The sequence below is a fragment of the Pan paniscus genome, chromosome 15 (genome assembly GCF_029289425.2).
Source record: "Pan paniscus chromosome 15, NHGRI_mPanPan1-v2.0_pri, whole genome shotgun sequence".
Classification (NCBI taxonomy): Eukaryota; Metazoa; Chordata; class Mammalia; order Primates; family Hominidae; genus Pan; species Pan paniscus.
In genome coordinates, this window is record NC_073264.2 from 56246818 (window position 1) to 56268413 (window position 21596).

General features: G+C 44.0%; 1 protein-coding gene across 3 annotated transcripts; it reads left to right on the top strand.

The window, feature by feature from the left end:
• Window positions 1-3706: 3706 nt before the first annotated feature.
• LGALS3 (galectin 3) lies at window positions 3707-20107 on the top strand. 3 transcript variants are annotated; one of them, XM_003831687.4, is made up of 6 exons: window positions 3707-3834; window positions 11927-11948; window positions 12598-12921; window positions 14825-14913; window positions 17128-17293; window positions 19813-20107. In XM_003831687.4, the coding sequence occupies exons 2-6, from the start codon at window positions 11931-11933 to the stop codon at window positions 19966-19968; spliced, it is 753 nt and encodes a 250-aa protein (XP_003831735.1). In that variant the 5' UTR covers window positions 3707-3834; window positions 11927-11930; the 3' UTR covers window positions 19969-20107. The 3 variants fall into 3 exon arrangements, with proteins under 3 accessions (XP_003831735.1, XP_008955294.1, XP_008955295.1); XM_008957046.3 differs by having other exon boundaries at window positions 3742-3879; XM_008957047.5 differs by lacking the exon at window positions 3707-3834 and adding an exon at window positions 4056-4181.
• Window positions 20108-21596: the final 1489 nt, after the last annotated feature.

Below are 21596 nucleotides of genomic sequence, written 5' to 3' on the forward strand. Positions count from 1 at the left end.
ACTCAGTTCCTGGTGCTTTGTTATGGCAGCCTTAGCAAGCTGGCACACTCTCTATCCCTTTCCCTGGTTTTATACTTCCTCAAGAGGCAGGTTAATGCTGTAGCGTGGTTAAGAGCGTAGCCCTGGGTGTGGCTGCAATAAGGGCAGTAGTAGTGGCAGCAGCCACTTCCTGTCTATAGACAGAAGTGACTGGTGGGAATGTGGGTTTGGTGGTGGCTAGTGCTGAAGACAGGCCTGGGTTAGGCTTGAAGGACAAACAAGGAAGGTTAGGCTGAGGTGGCCAGGGCTGAGGTTGGGCTGGAGAAGGGGTTTTGCACCTGCGGTGGCACCTGGGACACCTCTTCTCCCTGATGCTGTTGGCCTGCCCATCCAAGGCAGGAGGGGCTAGCTCCCTTCTAAGCAGGTTCTGGCTCTCACTCTGTCCCAGGGGGCTCTAGTTGCAACCCAGGTGGTAAGACCTTGTAAACCATCATTGGGCACATTACTGCCACCAACCCTATTTCATTTGTTGACCAGGTTTTGGTTAGCCTGTTCATTCAGCAAGCTAGAAGGGGTGGATTTTGCAAAATAGTTGAGGCATATATTAGGCCCCCACTAAAGGCCTTGGATATGAGTAAGTACATATAGATAACTGGGACTAGAAACAGCAGACAGCCACAGTCATTTCGTTCTGAAACTGGAAATTACTTTGTCTTCAAGGCATAAATGGTTCCCCAGAACACTCAGCCTCTCTTTCAGTCCCTAAGTCTGCCAGCCACCCAGATTCCAGTTGTTGGCACCAGAAAGACCAAGTGCCCTGAGGCCTGACTCAACTCTTCACTTGTCACCCAGATGTGTTAACACCATGTAGACACAGAATTGCCAAACTTGCCTGGGCTGCCCAGGGTCCAAATGTGAAAACTGGAAAGCAGCCGCTTTGCTCTTTTCTGGCTGTTCCTGTATTCTGCTGTCTACACGACTTAATACCAAGATTTTTGTTTATATTTCATAAGAACTTCAGCTTTTGTGAGACATTCTTTCCCTATCTGGCCCACTGTAGTGCTAATTTCTGGGAAATTTCTCTCCTCTTTTCTGGCTTGTTCCAGGTTCACTCACTTTTTATATTTTCATAATTCTTCTATTCTCCTCTCTTTTTCCTTTCTCTCTGGTTCTATTTTCCTATTTAAAAGGTGACTTTAAAAAACTGGCTTTGCTGCCAGGCGCAGTGGCTCACGCCTGTAATCCCAGCACTTTGGGAGGCTGAGGTGGGCGGATCACCTGAGGTAGGGAGTTTGAGACTAGCCTGACCAACGTGGAGAAACCCCATCTCTACTAAAAATTGGCCAGGGTGGTGGTGCATGCCTGTAATCCCAGCTACTGGGGAGGCTGAGGCAGGAGAATCACTTGAACCTGGGAGTGGAGGTTGCGGTGAGCCGAGCAAAACTCCGTCTCAAAAAAATAAAATAAATAAATAAATAATCGGCTCTGCTTTCTTCTCCAATTACTGTCTTTCTTTCTCTTTTCTGCTTATCCTTAAAGACTTTCCCTTTTTGTTCTCATCTTCATCTCCTACTCTCTTCTGGCTCTAACCGAAGTTCTTACCCAGCTTCCCTCCTGACTTTCTGGACAGCCACCTGCTTTCCCAAGTTTCCTCCTTTCCCTCCTGTGGAGATGCCTCTCTTAGAATCCTTGCTTTTATCAGGGGCCTACAATCTCTGCATCCGTAGAAACCAGACAGCCTTTTTGTTTGAGGGCTAACACTTGCCTTGTCCCTATTTCAAATAACACAGTGAGCTGTACATAGAAGTTACTCAATGATATCTTAATTGATTTTATTGGGTTCCTTTTTACGCTTATCTTAGAAAAGGGATGTGACTTTGGATTGGGTAATAAAGAGCCGTTTATTGCATGTGTACAAATTATAAATTCCCAGGCACACCCTGATCATAGCAGGATCCTTTTGTTAGCTTTATGGGGCATGAAGTTGGCACCAAAGTATTCATGGGGATGTACAAGTAAGGAAGTGAAGCCAAAAGCATGTCTGATCATACAATCAGGTGTAAGCAAGCCCCCTAAGTAGCCAGGGCATGAACTTTGTCTATCTCTGAAATGACCAGAAGAAAAGGCAAGAGTGTGATTCATCCCTTGCCTCCACAGCAATTCATTTGGCTATCTACTTTTCTTATTACCAATGGCTAACCCTCTAAGGGTACCACTCCTGGCCATGAGGCCTCATGACTCAAAGTCTTAAGATTTATAGCATTTTCCCTGGAGACCAAGGGCATTCCTTTGGGTGATACCTTTTTACTACCCAGAGGTTAGTCATTTACTATGGGTGATCCATTCAAATAAATTGGTTGCCAGGCTACCTCTTCAGATAAGAGTTCAAACTTTCATAAATAATCCCCAGCCACACTGTGACTTCTATGTGCAAGCCTAGAGGGGACGATGGTGCAGGAACAGTGCCAGCCACTAAGACACTTTCAAGTTTATCCTAGAGAATGCCAAGACAGCTTCTCAATTCCATCAAGTGAGTCCTTCACAGGAACATTTCCCTAAGTTGAAAAACTGCAGGAAATAATTTATCTTTATGTTATTAATTGGTTACTATAAGGGCTACAGGAATTATTTAGGAACCAGATGATACCTGGTTTTCTCCATAGTTTACATAAGCCAGTCCCTGCAAAGATTCTTCCCCCACCCCCCTTAATTTTTTTTTTTTTTTTTTCCTCAGAGATCCTTGTTCCAACCTGCAAGGATTCTTTGGCCTGGTGCTTTTCCAGGTAAAGTGTAAGAGCCAGGATTTCTGGATTTTGTTCCTAGACATGAGTGAGCTTGGATAAGTAAATCATTTTCTCTTTTAGTCTGTTTGGGCTTCTGTAACAAAATATCATAAACTGGGTAGCTTATAGGCAATATACATTTATTTCCCACAGTTCTGAAGGTCGGGAAATCCAAGATCCAGGCCAGCAGATTTGATGTCTGGTGAGGGCCTGCTTTCTGGTTCACAGAGGGAGCCTTCTGGCTGTGTCTTCACAAGGTGGAAGTGGCAAGGGGTCTCTCTCCGGCCTCTTTTATTAGGGCACCAATCTCATTCATAAGGACCCTGCCCCTATGACCTAATCACTTCCCAAGGCCTCCACTTCCTAATACATCACCGTGAGGGTTAGGATTTCAACATATGAACTTTGGCGGGATATAAACATTCAGACTATAGCACCCTGACAGTAAAAATGAGATAATAATACTTATCTCTTTCTTCCAACAAAAAGATAAGGTGAAGTTAAAAGGAGGGTATATATATATAATGTGAATTTCCTGTGTAAAATGTGTTAAAGAGTTGTCTGATTAATTGCTTCATAAGGGAATTGCTTTGAGACTAGGCCTATTGATCTAGAATAAGTAGTCAATTTGTAGTCAGTTCCCTAGGGAATAGACATTGAAAAGATTTTTGGTTTTGTATTCTACAAATAAAGCAACCTATTAATTGAATTCCTCTCAGTGAATTCTTCACTCAGGTGATTCTGGAGAGGGCGGGGGACAGACGCGGCCGCAGCCCAGGTCCCGGGAGCGCCACGGAACCTAACGGTGGCAGCGGAGGTCGCGCCCCTCAGTGCCCGCGCTCTCCGCGTCGGGAGCTTCCTGGTCGCCCCTGCGGCGGCGGCTCGGGGTGTCAGGCCGGCGCGGGGCTCGCCCAGCCTGGTCCGGGGAGAGGACTGGCTGGGCAGGGGTGCCGCCCCGCCTCGGGAGAGGCGGGCCGGGCGGGGCTGGGAGTATTTGAGGCTCGGAGCCACCGCCCCGCCGGCGCCCGCAGCACCTCCTCGCCAGCAGCCGTCCGGAGCCAGCCAACGAGCCGTGAGCTGCGGGGGGCGCGGGGGACGCGGCTCCGGCCGGGCAGGGGTGAGGGCGCCTGGGCGCTGCTTGGGGCGCGGTCCGGAGAGGGTTCGGCTCCCCGGGACCGGGCCAGGGCGCGCGCGGAGAGCCCCACAGCCTGTGCTCTGCCCTCCAGGAGCGGGGCGGCGGGCAGCGATCTGGGCCCGGGGCAGTCGCCTTTGATTCTCGAGGGCGCTGGCGTTCGGGGAAGGTTGGCAGCACCTTACGAGACCCACACACGTCCCCGGGGCGGCACGGGCCACCTTCAGCGGAGCCTCGGGGGCTTCGCCGCCGTCGCACCTCCGCCGCCTGCGCTCTGCGGCCCCAGAGTAAGCCCCATCCGGTGACGAGCCGCAGTCTGGTCACCCCAGTCCCGCCAGGTCCCGCTGCGAGGGGAGGCGGAGGGGCTCGCTCAGCAAACCAGACGGCCGCTCCAGTTTCTCTAATTGGGGTTGGAGCCCCGTCACCCTTCCCCAGATCACGGCCGCGGGGGAGCGAAGGGACTTCCCAGGACTGCATAGGGCGCCTCCCGGGACCCACAGCTTGGCTGGCCCGGCCCCTTTTGAGCATCAGCTGAGGCTGGACTTGGAGGAGATCTCGCTGTGGAGCGCGAACGAGTTCTTCCACCGGGACCAGCTGCGGCCGGGCTGCAGCCGCTGTCTGGTTGCTGATCCCACAGAAAATGGTGCTTGCCCCATGGCCTGAGTGGGCATGACCCGGCTTTGCAAAGACTGCAAACTCTAAGCTTTTCCGAATCAAATGCCCCTCCCTGCCCAGACTGTCTGTGCCCAGGAAGTGGTGGGTGTGGCAGAATGTTGGTCCTAGCGTGCAGAGCCCTACCGGGGGGCTTTCACAACATGTTTGAGTTTATTCTGAATTATCGGGTGCTCAAATAGAAACACTAAAACGATTGCCCTCTGAGCAGTAGGCGTTCAGGTCCAGGGAGTCGGGGACGCATGGTGGAGGCTGGGACTTAGGTTTCAGCCTTACCCTTCAAGTTCGCCATGCGGGTTCCAGAGACTGCGGAATGTTTGTAAAGTGACTCTGGGAATTAGGTTGCTGCACAATGAGGACACCTGGACCTCAGTGACTCAGGCTGTCTCTAGGATTCTGGGGAAGAAATGGGAGAAGGCTCAGTTAATTCTGAAGAAAATGAGACTGATACAATTAACCACTTGGGCACAGGGCCTGAGAAGAAAAAGCTTTCGTCAGCTTCCAAAGTTCTGATTTGTTTACCTAAGGTTTTTTTTTTTTTTTTTTTTGAGACGCAGTTTCGCTCTTGTTGCCCAGGCGGGAGTGCAACGGCACTATCTCGGCTCACCGCAACCTCTGCCTACCGGGTTCAAGCGATTCTCCTGCCTCAGCCTCCCGAGTAGCTGGGATTACAGGCATGCGCCACCATGCCCGGCTAATTTTGTATTTTTCGTGGTGGTGGTGGTGGGGGGGGGTCCCTCCATGTTGGTCAGGCTGGTCTCGAACCCCCGACCTCAGGTGACCCACCTGCCTCGGCCTCCTTAAGTGCTGGGATTATAGGCGTGGGCCACTGTGCCTGGCCTACCTCAAGTTTATAAACATTTCATACTAGGAAATTGTGTGTTTCCATAAAAGGTAAAGTTGAATAATGATCATTTACTTTTCTACAACAATAGTCTCCCTTTTAGACATTGACTCTTAATCCTTAGGGTAGGGTCTCTCATTCTAAAGATGATCATACCCCATCCTTGATCTTTGGGGGACTTAAGCAACTTCCTAAATTCATAATATTTAGAGGTGATGTTTAAAATCAGCACTTAGTCCAGATTCTGGGGAGAAGTTTGATGATGGTCCTTGAATATTTAGCACTTAGAAGTGCTAGGAGGATGCCTCACTAAGTTACGTAAGAAGCAGAAGAGGACGAGTACCGCCTGATGGATTGACCCCGAAAACTAGCTGTGTCCAAGTAGAATAGGTGTCTCGCTCTGTTAAGCGGTCTTTAAACTATGATAGTTCGCTGTACTACAAATATGCATAGGTGCTTTATAAAGACTTTTCACTTAGTGAGGTCAAGAGGCTAATGCTGTTCTCATGTATAATTTAGGTACCTTTTTACATAGAACCCTCATTAGCCAGACTCTAAACCTTAACTGCAGCCAAGACCTTTGTTCATGTAGTATGCCTTCAGAATCTCGTGTTGACCTTAAATGCCAAGTGGCTTGTAAACTTATGTACTTGATACTTGTGGTAACTGATCTCAAACATAGCTCTTCTTTCCTGTGATCGTTTGGGACACAGGCTCCCACTCAAGGGTAGCTCCTTGTGTCTGGTGCCTGAACTGGATCTTCTCATTAAATTCTGAGTGGGTAACTTAAGAAACAGTCTAGGCTGTGCTTGCTGTATACTTCCAGTTCGCTATTGACCAAGTGTCATGTGTTCTCTTTTGACCTGTTCAGCTTTTCCATAGGGGGGAAAATCAGTCATGAGAAGCAGAAAGTAACTCTACCTTCCTTGATGCCAGGGAGCTATAATGAGAAAGAAATCCTAGGAAAGGACCAGTTCCCCTTATTCCAACTTAGCATCACTGAATTTGTCTTTGGCAAATGGGCTTTCCTCAAGTCCTGCTCTGTGTTTCAGCAAGGACAGGAAGTAGACTGCCTCTTGTGTTACTTGAGGAGCAGTGTAGGGCAGTGCCTAGGGGCTCAGGAAGTAGTCTTCTTCTGTGACGGTTGCGCACAGGTCAGGGACCTTTATGAGCAGACATTTCAGAAGTGTTCCTGGGAACCCAGACAACCGGACTGATTGCTGGGTGGGCCTAGAATAGCATAGTGCAGCGGATAGCTACTCTTTGTTAAAGGGAAAAGCTACCAATTAACAGCCGATTAAAATGGTCTGTATTCTAACTCATGTTTAAATTCCTTATTCTGAAGCTACACTGAACTGCTTACTATAGGTGTTTACAAATGTGGAGACCCAGCTAGTATTTCTCTACTTTTAGTTTATTTTTTGAAGTTTTTTTTTTTTTTTCCCTCTGACTCTTCAAAATTCTCTGATCCTGGAAACACCAGGGTGGGGTTCACATATCTATAGTGTCTGTAGAGTGGGAAGATTTGTGACATTTGATTGTATGTCTCTCTCTGTAAACTACTCATCTGAAAAGAAAAAAGAAAAAAATTTCAGGCAAGTAAGGATGATATTTATCTGAATAGATGTCTTTTTTGTTTTCCTGAAAGTTTTGAGGTTAATAATCTTGATTTCAAAAGAGCATCAGTTATAATGCTTTTCTTTTCTTTTCTTTTCTTTTTCTTGAGATGGAGCCTCGCAGTCTCCCAGGCTGGAGTGCAGTGGTGCCATCTTGGCTCACTGCAACCTCTGCCTCCCGGGTTCAAGCGATTCTCCTGCCTCAGCCTCCTGAGTAGCTGGGATTACAGGCGCCCACCACCACACCTGGCTAATTCTTTGTATATTTTTAGTAGAGATGGGGTTTCACTGTGTTGGCCAGGCTGGTCTCAAACCCCTAACCTCATGATCCTCCTGCCTTCGCCTCCCAAAGTGCTGGGATTACAGGCATGAGCCACTGCACTCAGCCTATAATGCTTTTCAAAAAAGAAATCTCATGGTTGGAAGTTGACGGGGCATACCCAATTTTTGGAAAAGTACACTTTATTGGTTAAAATGTCATTATGATTAGCAAATGACTATACAAAATGGCATTCTTGTATTCAATATTCAATATTATTTTGTGCTTGAATGAATCACCCAGTTAGTTTTCTGACCAAAACACAATCCTTTTTAAAAAATTTGTTTACAATTTCAGTATGTTATGTAGTTACAGATGAGTAAGTCAGAGAATTAATTTCACAATGAAGTAATTAACACTTTCAAAGGACTGTACTTTAAAATTTCAAAGTGTGATGTTTTCTATTGGTGTAGAATGAGCCTAAATAAGGAGTAAAAAGACACGAGCCCTCCTCCTCGATCTGCCAATGACAGATGACTTTGGGCCACCATGTTATCTCTCTGAGCCTCAGTTTCCTTATGGTGAGAACACAGTAGTCTCCCCCTTATTTTCAGGGGATGCATTCCAAGACCCCCTGTGGATGCCTCAAACCATGGATAGTATCAAACCCTATATATACTGTTTTTTTGATCTGATAACCAAGCCTGCTACTAAGTGACTTGTGGGTGGGTAGCATCTACAGTGTAGATAGGCTGGACATAGGGATGATTCATGTCCCAGGCTGGACAGTGAGATGGCAGGACAGTACAAGATTTCACCACAAAGATTGTCATTATAACTAAAATAGATAAGGTATGTGAACATGCTTCATAAGCTGAAAAGCACCACACAAATGCCAGGTTTTGTTCTAGTGGCCTTGTCTAATGTGTCGAGACACAATCTATACTGCCCTCCGAGGTGGTGTTGAAACAGTGGAAATGCAACGAGATCTGCTTTGTTTCCCAAACTGGATTTGGTTAGACTGGAAAATAAACTAAACATGCTTGAGCGGAGGCTTTGAAAAGAATAAATATTAAATTATGGAAATGCCTTCTTTATTTGACTTTCTGGTTGGAATCAGCCTTTAAACACATCTTAATTTGAATAGAGTTATGTTAGGACCCTTTATAAGGCAAATTCAGCTAGTTTTAACAACTGAAACTACCTTTTTGGTTTTTATTGAACCACGTGTGTACATTCATGTAGGGATACACTGCTAACTAGCTAGATTGGCGGTCCTCAACTAGCCATGATTTTGCTCCCAGGGGATATTGGCAATGTCTGAAGACATTTTTTTTTTTCCTTTTTTTGGTAGAGACTGGGGTTTTGCTGTATTGCCCAGGCTGGTCTTGAACTCCTGGGCTCAAGCAATATTCCCGCCTCAGCCTCCCAAATGACTAGGATTACAGGTGTGAGCCACCACACCTGGCCTGAAGACACTCGGTTGTCACAAGTTGGAGTGTGGTATGCTGGAGTTCTGGCAGCATATGTATTGAAGCCAGCAATGCTGCTGAACATCCTGCAGTGCACAGGACAGCACCCCACAGCAAAGCATCTGACCTGAAGTGTCAGTGGTGCTGAGGTTCACAATAAGCTCCTGTGCAATGAGGACATTTAAAAGAAATCAAAATGTTGACAACGTTATTGCTGGGTCTTTGATATGTTGCCTTAGGGTGGAAGAAGTATGTGTAATTAAAGGAACTAAGCTTTCTGCCCACCTTGAAGTTCAAGATTGTTTCCTATGGCATCCAAAATGAGGGAGACTTTCTTTTTCTGAATTAAAAATTTTCATTTATTTTCCTTTTCTGTAACAACTCTTCTCTCAAGGTCCCCCTGCAGTAGCAACTTATACGGTTTCTTATACAGTAGTGTGGCAGCCTTTTGGGGAAGGAGGCACATGCAGAGGAGCTCACAACTTTTGCTTTAAAAAGCCAAGCACTACAGGATGTAACGAAAATGAAAGATGCAGTAACCTCTGGAGTCACTGTGACTTCCCTGTCAAGCTGCCAGCAGTTCCCTAGGTTGGAAAATGGGCATGGTCATAACCTAACCACTTCTGAATAGGTTTCAGAATGACCATGTTCAAAAAGAGATGTGTGGCTGGATGTGGTGGCTCATGCCTGTAATCCCAGCACTTTGGGTTGCTGAGGTGGGAGGATCACTTGAACCCAGGAGTTTGAGACCAGCCTGGGCAACATAGTGAGACCCCGTATCTAAAAAAAAAAAAAATAACTTAGCTGGGTGTGGTGTTGTGTGCCTGTAGTCCCAGTTCCTTGGGAGGCTGAGGTGGGAGGATCACATGAGCCTAGGAGGTGGAGGCTGCAGTGAGCCCTGATATCATGTCACTGAACTCCAGCCTGTGCAACAGAACAGGACCCTGTCTAAAAAAAAAAAAAGATGTGCAAAAATATTTTAGTCAAAGGTAATGTCTGACTATGATATAAATAATAGCAGTATGGTAAAGGATGAGCATCCCCAGTGCAGAAATCTGAAATGCTCCAAAATCCCAAACTTTTTGCATGCCTGCATGATGTTCAGAGGCCATGCTCTACAGAAATGCTCACTGGAGATTTTGGATTTTGGCTCTTCAGATTAGGGATGCTTAACTGGGCATAAGGACATATTCCAAAATAAAAAAAAAATGTAAATCAGAAACACTTCTGGTCCTATTTCAAATAAGGGATACTCAACCTGTATAAAATATCCAGTGTGTGTAAATGAAGCATATGTTAAGCCCTAGGAGGAGCTCTGCCTGTTTGAGTTTTACTAAAAAAAGGTAACATTTTATGGGTTTTTTTTTTTTTTTTTTTTTGAGATGAGGTCTTGCTCTGTCACCCAGGCTGGAGTGCAGTGGTGCAATCACAGCTCACTGCAGCCTTGACCTCCTAGGCTCAAATGATCCTCCCACCTCAGCCCCTCGAGTAGCTGGGAACACAGGCATGCGCCACCACACCCGGCTAATTTTTGTATTTTTCATAGAGACAGGGTTTTGCCATATTGCCCAGGCTAGTCTTGAACTCTTGGGCTCAAGCGATCTGCCCACCTTGGCCTCCCAGTGTGCTGGGATTACAGGCATGAGCCACCACACCCAGCCAATATCTTGCATTTGAATCAAGTAGTGGATATTTATTGGATCCCTTGGGGCCGATGCCATTTCTAAAAGTGATTGAGTAAATATCACAGGTGGGCAAATCAAAGAGAAGGATATTCTGGTTGTTTCAAGGTCCAGGTAATTCAGGCCATGGCACAGGTGATCCTGAGCTTAGGAAGAACTCACCCATGCCTCAGGGGCCCAGCTGCCCTCCTCCCCTCACTGCTGGAGCACCTACAACAGCTGTGAAGCATCTTGTGCTTTTGGAGCCTTGACATGGGAAGGAACAGGAGAAAGCAGGACTGATGTCTCCAGACCACCCCTTAGGCAAACCCTCTTTGGTAGCATCTTAGACCCAAATATTTTTTTCCTTCACGTCACGTTGCCTGAATTTTTTCACCTTAGTTTGTTGTACTGCCAAAGATTTTATTTGGAATAACAAGTACCTTTGAAAAAAAAAAAAGCACATACAAACTTCGGCTGCCCTTTGAGGCTTAGCTCCAACAGCACCTTTCCTTTCCTTCTTAGAAGTAAGCTTTCTGGGTTTGAATTCCTACAGCACACATTCTGACTCATAGCATCTGTGACTTGTTATTTCACATTTCCATGGATGCATCTCATCTGCCTTGCTGCACTGTAGGCCCTTCGGCTTTTATTTTTTTTTAATTCTTAATCTTTATGGGTACATAGCAGGTATATATATTTATGGCACACGTTAGATGTTTTGACACAGGTATGCAATGCCTAATAATCACATCATGGAAAATGGGGTATCCCTCTTCTCATTTATTTGTGTTACAAACAATCCAATTATACTTTGTTATTTTCAAACATACAATGAAATTATTGACTATAGTCACCCTGCTGTGCTGTCAAATACCCAGCCTTATTCATTCATTATAACTATTTTTGTCACCCATTAACTATCCCCACCTCCCTCCCACCCTCCCTCACTACCTTTCCCAGCCTCTGGTAACCATCCTTCTATTCTATATCTCTGTGGGCTCAATTGTTTTGAGTTTTAGATCCTGTGGCCCCTTTGACCATGCAGATCATGGCCTATTCGTCTTCACACCTAGATAGGAGCCTGCGCAGTGCCTGGCCAGGAGCAGGCATAAGTGTGTGCAAATAGAGGAATAAATAGCAGGGCAGCAACTATGTCTGGAGGTCATTGTCTTTCCTGTCTCAGTAGTAATCAATCACTGCTTATCTTCAAAAACCCAGAGGAGGGGATGGGGCAGTTAGTGGGGACAGAGGGCAGATGGGTAAGATTCAGAGCACAGGCTAGTGTGACGGAAGTTTAAACTTGTGAGTTAAATAGGGTTTGGCAATCTAGCTGGATAGCATCCCTGCCCCTTGAAGAGATGTTTTTGTGGCCCCACACTACTGACTTAGGCATAATGCCTAGAGATGGATTAGAACTGCGCAATGAACTAGTGGTGAGGTTCAGTTTAATGGAAATCGGTGAAAGCTTTCAGGATCAAATGATAATCTTTGTTTCTTTCTTTCAGGAAAATGGCAGACAATTTTTCGGTAAGTGTTTTATGCCTGTTTCTTCCCCTCGATCAGCTCCACATGGTTGAGGGTTGGGGGTTTTGTTTTTACCATGACTTTCCCTTTTCACTCTCCCACTGCGTGGCTTCCCCTGGACTCATTTGTCCAATGAGGGCTTGCAAGCTGGAGCCTTGTTTTTCCAGCAGCATATGTGGGAAGAAAGCCAGGCAGAGTGAGGCCTGGGACTCACTCACAGTAACCCTTTCACCAAAAGGCCCAGGGCGGAAGGGAGTGGACTCTGCCGGCAGGAGCTGAGAAATCCTCTGAGTAGCGGGAAGTGCGGTACAGTCTGGGCATTCTGATGTTTGTGATTGTTTTTCTCATGGTGATGAAAAAGTATGTGCTATAGTAGAGGAGCGCTAACTCCTGACTTGAGCTAATTATGAAAATGCAGCCCTCCCTGATCTGAGACGTTGGGAGGCAAGAATAAAGTGAAAAAGTATATGTAATCCCAACATCTAATTTTAGTCTTAGAAACTCAAACTATTAATAAGTGGAAAAAGTTTAATGATATGCATGTAATGCCTTTGCCATATTCCTCTCCTTAGATCACATATTCCTATTTTCCTGAAAATTCTGCTTTTGAGAATGCTTTCTGTCCCGTAATTGTGTATGTCTTTCTTTCCAGCTCCATGATGCGTTATCTGGGTCTGGAAACCCAAACCCTCAAGGATGGCCTGGTGCATGGGGGAACCAGCCTGCTGGGGCAGGGGGCTACCCAGGGGCTTCCTATCCTGGGGCCTACCCCGGGCAGGCACCCCCAGGGGCTTATCCTGGACAGGCACCTCCAGGCGCCTACCCTGGAGCACCTGGAGCTTATCCCGGAGCACCTGCATCTGGAGTCTACCCAGGGCCACCCAGCGGCCCTGGGGCCTACCCATCTTCTGGACAGCCAAGTGCTCCCGGAGCCTACCCTGCCACTGGCCCCTATGGCGCCCCTGCTGGGCCACTGGTGAGATGGCATTCCTTCTTTCATGTACTTGACATGCAGAGGGCTTCAGGGAGACCCTGAGCTTTAAAGCTGCTGCTTAGAGCCACTTCTCAAGGGCCAGCCATGGGTGTATGTTGGTAGAGTCAAAAAATTAAGTGTTCATATTGACCTTATTGTGTGTGGTTAGTATAAACAGAAGGTAATGAGTATTTTGAAGGCACTGATAAAACTGCTTATGAATATAAATCAAGATTGTAGTAATGGAGAACATTTTGGTTATTCTTAACACTTACGGAATACATGTCAATAGTATGCATCTACATGGATAATCTCATTTAACCCCATTACCACCCTATAAGATACTGTTAATAACCCCATTTCACACATGGGGAAATGGGGCAATAGAGAAGTGATATAATTTGTCCAGGGTCATTGAGCAAACATGTAGAGGAACCAGGGTAATCTGGTTTTGGAAAACCTTCTAATTTTGTGATCTAAGGGTTGAATTTTCACGCAAATTAAAATATGTCATAGCAAGTGAATTCTAAGTGTAAAACATAACTCCATGGGGGATCCAGATACGTCTCAGCCACAGGATCCTTCCTTTCCAGATTTATAATCTAGTTGGATGATAAAACATATAATAAATATGAGGAAAGAGCTAAGTACCAGTGTGGGATTAGACCATTTCAGGACTATGCAGAAGACAGCACAAGGTAGCATTGTCTCCTTTTAGGTCAGTTTAGAGTAGAAAGACTTGGGGGAGTGGGTGGCATTGAGAGGGCCTATACCAGAGATGGTTAGTCAGTTGCAGGGAGAGGGAGACATGAAGGCTGTGGAAAGGAACAGGCAGATGTAAGAGAGATTACAGAGGAAGAACCCCCAGAATCTACTGATTATGTCTTAGGAGTCATAGAGGACTCTGACTTTTCAAGGCTGAGCAACTAGAGCCATCAGCAAAGCTTTAGCCCAAACTGGGAACTCATGAAGGGGAACTGATGGGGGAGGGGGTAGGGAAGACCATTCTAGTTCACACTTGTTGAATTTGAGGCACTAGCAGCAAATCTAGGTGGGAGGAAGTACAGGACTAGTACACACCAGGACTAGAAAGAAAATATTTGGATAGGCTGGGTGTGGTGGCTCATGCCTGTAATCCCACCACTGTGGGAGGCTGAGGCAGGAGGATCACTTGAGTCCAAGAGGTTGAGGCTGCAGTGAGCTATGATCACACCACTGCACTCCATCCTCAACAACTGAGACTCGGATTTTTGAGACCTTGTCTCAAAAAATAAAAAGGTTTGGGTGATAGTTAAACCCAGGGGGAAGTCTTAAAAAGGGAAAGAAAAGAGGCCATAAATAAATAGAGCTTTGGGGATATTCACAGTACCTTGAATGTAGTTGGTCAGTAAACATTTGTGGAATGAACCTCACAGTGTTAACAGTGTTCATTCCATAAATATTGAGTATCTGCCATATGCAAAGCACTCTGCTGGAGCCATGTGAGTACAAAGCATATGAGAACCCACAAGCCCAGAATGTGATATGCTGCTTGCCCCTAGGAAGCAGAATATCCACAGTAAAGCATGTACCATGACAGGGCCTTAAGAGTGATACAAAAATGTTAATGTTGATCACAAGATCTAGCTTAAGCCTTTCCAAAAATAGTCAACATGAATGAGTACAAATTGGGATGGCCGTAGTAATGAGATTTACTGATGGCTTTCTTTTCAATTATTATTTGTACATCTAGGGAGCCTTATCTCTTTGGCCCCTGGGCAAAGTGGCCTGAGAGTCTGGACAGATGGCATATACTAGAGTTATGTGTTTTTCACACATATTAATAGTGATGGAACTTTAGCAACATCGTTTTTTCCCCAAAGAAACATGACTCCTTATTGACACATATGTACTTATTAATTCCCAGATTGTGCCTTATAACCTGCCTTTGCCTGGGGGAGTGGTGCCTCGCATGCTGATAACAATTCTGGGCTCGGTGAAGCCCAATGCAAACAGGTAAGGAGAGCAAAATTAACAAGTCTATTTGTAGATTGGTTTTTGAATAAAGAATGGCCTACTTTTTTTTTCTTGCCCTGTCTTACAGTGCTATTTTGAATTTTAGTAAAATTTTTAAAACTACATATTTAGAATCTTGGCTATACCATCACATAGGATTATCCCATAAATCCATACATATTCCCATATAATTTTGCTAAGCATCATGGCACTCATAGTAAACGGTAACACACCTTATTCTATACTTTGATATGTATTATGTCAGCTAATCTTCATGGTTGAAGGCAGGATAAGGAATATTGCTCTCCCCTTTTTATAGACAAAACTGAGGTTCAGGTTCTACAGATGATCAGTGGCAGGCCTGGGAACCCGTCTTTTGAGCAGATACTATTTGCTTATGGGTTTGAAGAGATTCTACAAGTTAAAAACTTCATCATTATAAATCAACCTTTGCTATTGGAAGTAGTTTGATTGATGAGGTGGGCTAGGATGGGGTGAGGCTTTATTTAGGAAAATACATGCTAATTATGGCTGTCCTGGGCTGCTTGGCCCTGGTTGTCACCACTGGTTATGTAGTACTTACATATCATATAAGGAAGCTGGCCATGTCCTGAAACCATCTGAGATGCCTGCCCCTAAGGTTAGTGGAACTGTCTCTAGGTCTTATGGACAGTACCTAAATGGCACAAATTCAAGCCATGTACACAGGTTTATGCAAGAATCCATAAACAGTCTCAGTGTCTGTCACCTTGCTCCACATCCTGCAATCAAGAGATGGACTTCACTTCTGATCTGATAATTTCACATTCAAATGCTCATTCCCTCCACCTCAGCCAGCCTCCTCTGCTTCTGCAATGGTAGTCACTATCCTAAGCCAACCCATCTTTCCACACAGCCTAGACAATTTCTGTAAGCACAGAACTTCCCCGTACAATAATGCCCGTCTCATAGCAAATTACAAAATATATACATCCTCTACCTATGTCCTTATCCGTATTTCCTCCCAACATCACATAGAACCCAGCACACCTTATCCTGTGCACACAGCACTCATGATTTATTAAATATCTGCTCTCCTCCTCCCACAACCCCTAACACACACTGAATACCCAGTTTGGTATCCTTGTCTTGTTAGAGTCATTTCACTGGAAAGTTTAGTTCTAATAATGCTAGAGATGTAGATTGAGACTGGCAGATCAAAACTAATTCTGGTTGAAATGGTTAATGGTAGTAAACTTAAAAAAAACTGTTGCTTAGTCCTGCAAATTCTATATGACGAACTGCGTAGAAAAAAAAAGTGCTTAAGGTGACAGAGATGACAACATTGTATATTTAGTCAAATACAAATTCTATGCTGTTTTTTCCTTACAAATTTAATCACTGGAAGATCATTTGTGGTTGAATGTGACTGTTACTGGGTGAATCAAAATACACAGACAATCTTTGTTAGTTGGTCTAGAGTGCAGATTAAAATACGAATACCTACTGATGACTCTGGTGTTACCGCTCTATAGAGCGCACTTCGAGAAACTCAGGGATGGGGTTAGTCAAAGAGGACTTGTGTTTGCATTAACCTCCAGGGAGAAGGAACAGGGTCAAAAAGCTAAACTAGCAATTTCATTGGTTCTGGCTCACATCATAGAATGTTTACCACATTTACTATCATGACTTTACAACTTAGCAACAAGATACTGAATATTAACTATCTTATCTCATTCTTGCTGTTTTAGAGGAACTAAGGCTTCTGGTTAATTATGAGGAAGCCAGGTATTTGATGGCTGTTAACTATATAGCTGGCTTGCCTTTACCAGGTATTGAAAGCAAACTGGAAGAGCAGGAAAGAGATAACCATTATCTATAGTAAGGGATAAAGTGTCCTCAGAGTGGCTCTAAACCTCTGTAAGAAAACCTCGAAGGGTTTTCATGAGTCTGTAGGGGCATTACAGATGAATGGAAATATGATCGAAGACAATGAGGCAAAAAATTCAACATCTATTGTCTTGCTTACCTTTAGATTTTGTGATAGTACATAGAATATCAGGCATAGGATATTTTCCAGTTTGAACCCATTCTGATTTATTTGCTTTCCATTCAGAAAAATTTCCTAGGTATTGTATTATGAAATTATTTGCTTTTTAGAAAATTATATGTTCTTTACACCGTGCAAATGTACAGCTTTAATCATTTTAATAACTGGTCTTTGGTTTAAAACAGAATTGCTTTAGATTTCCAAAGAGGGAATGATGTTGCCTTCCACTTTAACCCACGCTTCAATGAGAACAACAGGAGAGTCATTGTTTGCAATACAAAGCTGGATAATAACTGGGGAAGGGAAGAAAGACAGTCGGTTTTCCCATTTGAAAGTGGGAAACCATTCAAAGTAAGTTATTGCTACTATTATATATTGATAATGTATATTTCTCATGAGGAATCACTCTAAAACCACAAAGCACTTGAAGTGAGAGTTTTTATCACCTCTCCTAAGGTGCCTAACCAGTTTATCTTCTCCCTGCCCAGGGGACCAGGCTCAGCAGGCTGAGAACATGGCCAGGAGTGGCACACTCCCCAGTTCCTTTCAGGCACCTCTCCATCATCACTGCTGCCACCCCTCTGAGTTTAAGCCTTTCTAGAAATGAAAAGAATATAATCTTTAACAAAAAAGGCAAAAAGTCTTTATGGTACAGTTGTACTGCGACTTTGTTGCTTAAAACACAGTTGGCAGAGAGATGAAAACTAAAGGTTTTTTATTCTAAAATTAAAGTTTTATGAAAAGTTTATAAATTTTTAAATTAACAAAGTTTCCTATCTTTTACTCCTTCCCCCATCCTCACAAAGTTGCAATTCGATGAGTATCTTCCCAGTATTTTCTGACATACAGCACGCTTTTTATTTGTAAGCACTGCTTCAACAAATTAGGTCCACAGCATTTAGGGTTGACTATAGAGTGGTGAATAAAACAGCTGGAGTGTAAACTCTTCAACAACAGGGACAAATAAGGACCACAGTCTACATTTGGTGGATATCTTTTCGTATCAGAATATTGTTACTTAATAGCACTTTTTTTTTTTTTTGAGACAGAGTCTCGCTCTGTCGCCAGGCTAGAGTACAGTGGTACGATCTTGGCTCACTACAACCTCCGCCTCCTGGGTTCAAGCGATGCTCCTGCCTCAGCCTCCCAAGTAGCTGGGATTATAGGCGTGCGCTACCATGCCCAGCTAACTTTTGTATTTTCTGTAGAGACGGGGTTTCACCATGTTGGCCAGGATGGTCTCGATCTCTTGACCTCGTGATCCGCCCACCTCAGCTTCCCAAAGTGCTGGGATTACAGGCATGAGCCACCACGCCTGGCCAGTAGTATTTCATTTTTAGATATGTGATAATTTAACCAGTACCCTACTGATGAAAATTTACAGAATAGAAACACTCCAACCTAGAAAGATTTTACTAAAATACTGTAATAACTATCCTTACAAATCTTTGCTTCCTAGAAGCAAGTCTTCTAGAAATGTTCGCTTCCTAGAAGCAAGTCTTCTAGAAATGTTCGCTTCCTAGAAGCAAGTCTTCTAGAAATGTTCGCTTCCTAGAAGCAAGTCTTCTAGAAATCTTCGCTTCCTAGAAGCAAGTCTTCTAGAAATCTTCGCTTCCTAGAAGCAAGTCTTCTAGAAATCTTCGCTTCCTAGAAGCAAGTCTTCTAGAAATCTTCGCTTCCTAGAAGCAAGTCTTCTAGAAATCTTTGCTTTAAATATACATGTTTACAATTTAGATACTGTCAAATTGCTGCTTCCAAAAAGATGTAGGAATGAACATCCACTATTGGGAAGAGTAGATTTCTCCTACCCTTGCCAAAACTGATTATCATCAATCCTTACAACATTTGCCAGAGGAATCCTATTTTCGTGTTTTTCTTTTAGGTGTTTTAGACCATACCAGAACTTTTGGTTGTTTTGAGACAGGGTCTCACACTGTCACTCAGGCTGGAGTACAGTGGCATGGTCACAGCTCATTGCAGCCTGTCAACCTCCCAGGCTCAAACGATCCTCCCACTTGAGCCTCCTTAGTAGCCGAGACCACAGATGTATGCCACCCACGCCTGGCTAATTTTTGTATTTTTCCTGTAGAGATGGGATTTCACCATGTTGCCTGGGCTGGTCTCAAACTCCTGGGCTCAAGATCCGCCCGCCTTTGCCTCCCAAAGTGTTGGGATTACAGGCATGAGCCACCACACCCAGGCTCTTTTAAGTTTTTATGCAGGCAAATCTTTAGCCTCCACCTTTATGGCTTCACTTATGTATCCTTCTAATAAATTTGTTGCTTTAAAAAAGAACCTGAATAACTTGGAATTTTTTTGTTGTTTTTTGTTTTTTTGAGACGGAGTCTCACTCTTTCGCCCAGGCTGGAGTGCAGTGGCACTATCTCGGCTAACTTCAAGCTCCGCCTCCTGGGTTCATGCCATTCTCCTGCCTCAGCCTCCCAAGTAGCTGGGACTACAAGGTGCCCGCCACCACACTCAGCTAATTTTTTGTATTTTCAGTAGAGATGGGGTTTCACTGTGTTAGCCAGGATGGTCTCGATCTCCTGACCTTGTGATCCACCTGCCTCAGCCTCCCAAAGTGCTGGGATTACAGGCGTGAGCCACCCCACCCAGCATAACTTGGAATTTTTGCTGTAAAGTTACTTTCTCTGGATCTTAACTGGTCCCACAAATGATAAGGATGAAATGTTGGACATCCTGGGCTCAGGCCAGACTGGTTTGAAATTAATGGACATTTTTTTCCTTTATTTCAGTTGACAAAAAATTGTTTCTATAGTGCAGATGAAATATGTATATATTGTGGAATGCCTAAATCCAGCTGACATATGCATTACCTCATGTAACAGTTTACATATATGCCATTTCAGATACAAGTACTGGTTGAACCTGACCACTTCAAGGTTGCAGTGAATGATGCTCACTTGTTGCAGTACAATCATCGGGTTAAAAAACTCAATGAAATCAGCAAACTGGCAATTTCTGGTGACATAGACCTCACCAGTGCTTCATATACCATGATATAATCTGAAAGGGGCAGATTAAAAAAAAAAAAAGAATCTAAACCTTACATGTGTAAAGGTTTCATGTTCACTGTGAGTGAAAATTTTTACATTCATCAATATCCCTCTTGTAAGTCATCTACTTAATAAATATTACAGTGAATTACCTGTCTCAATATGTCATTTAATTGGAGTGGTTTATTCTAGATAATGCACAATGGAAAAAATATGTAGCAATATTAATACTGCATTGGGGCCTCAAGGTTTCCTATACTTGTTAAAATATTTTTCTTAAGGAGAAAGTAAATATTACCACAAAATTATCTCTTCCAGAATTTCATAAAAATCAGCTGTTTCAAGGAAATTATTCTCTCATTTTCTTAAGGAAATATAACATGTTCAGGAAATCAGAATAGCATTAAGAAAAAGTTAACCTATAGATGACCTATGACCCATAGACAATTATTGTTAGGATTCTGGTATATTTCTTGACGGCTTTTTAATCCTATTTTCTCCTTCTATAGTTCACTGCTTTCAAATCAGTAATTTGATACCAATATAGGACCATCTCCCTGGTTTTTATGAAATCTCTTATAGAGAAAAAAGGTATTTTATATAGTCGGCTTTCAAAATTTAATTGTTCCCATCGTCAACATTCTTACCCATGCCTTTCTACCCTTATTAGCAGCAAGCCCAAAGATTAATAAAATTCCAAAACTAGGATGTGGCAAAACCACTTCATCTTATAGAAGACCAACATTTTTTTTTTTTTGAGACAGAATCTGATTCTGTCGCCCAGGCTGGAGTGCAGTGGTGCGATCTCAGCTCACAGCAACCTCCACCTCCCAGGTTCAAGCAATTCTCTGCCTCAGCCTCCTGAGTAGCTGGGATTACAGGCACCTGCCACCATGCCCGGCTAATTTTTGTATTTTTAGTAGAGACAGGGTTTCACCATCTTGGCTAGGCTGGTGTTGAACTCCTGACATCGTGATCCACCCACCTTGCCCAAAATATTATTTTATACAATACTATCTTTTCAAATCTGTTAAATCAGTAATTGTCACAGGTTGGGTCTCCCAGGAAGCAGAGAGATTAGATCTCAAGAAGCTTGTGAGGGAGTGTACTTGCAATCAATACATGTGGGGATGGGAAAGACATGATTGGGTTGAGGGAGAAGTTGAGCAGCAATAACTTACCCTACCCTACGGGGAGTTCTGAAGCTGGGATTCTTCTTCAGAGCTTCAAGCGGGGCCAGGCCTTTTTATACCCCCACTTTGATCAGTCACTGACTATAGGACACCTGGGAAAGAGAATGTGACCTGAGATGAAGTGGCTCTCTTCAGCTGAGGCAACATAATCCTCACAAGGGATGTCAACTGAGGGCTGCCTGCCAGCAGCACTTCCTGTAGCTCAAGGAATAAGTCCTCTATCGCTAAAGAGGGATGTAGGCAGCATATCATAGCATATTTCAAAAAAATTTCTTACCCTAACATTCTGGTCTTGACTATTCTATTCTTATTAAACAAACGGAAGAACAAGCTTTGGAGAAAAGAGAGAACTTGGTTTACACAAAATTACTTAAATCCTCTGAGCCTTGGTTCCTGTGTCTATAAAATGCACACAGCTCTTATAGAGTTACTGTAACATTAAGT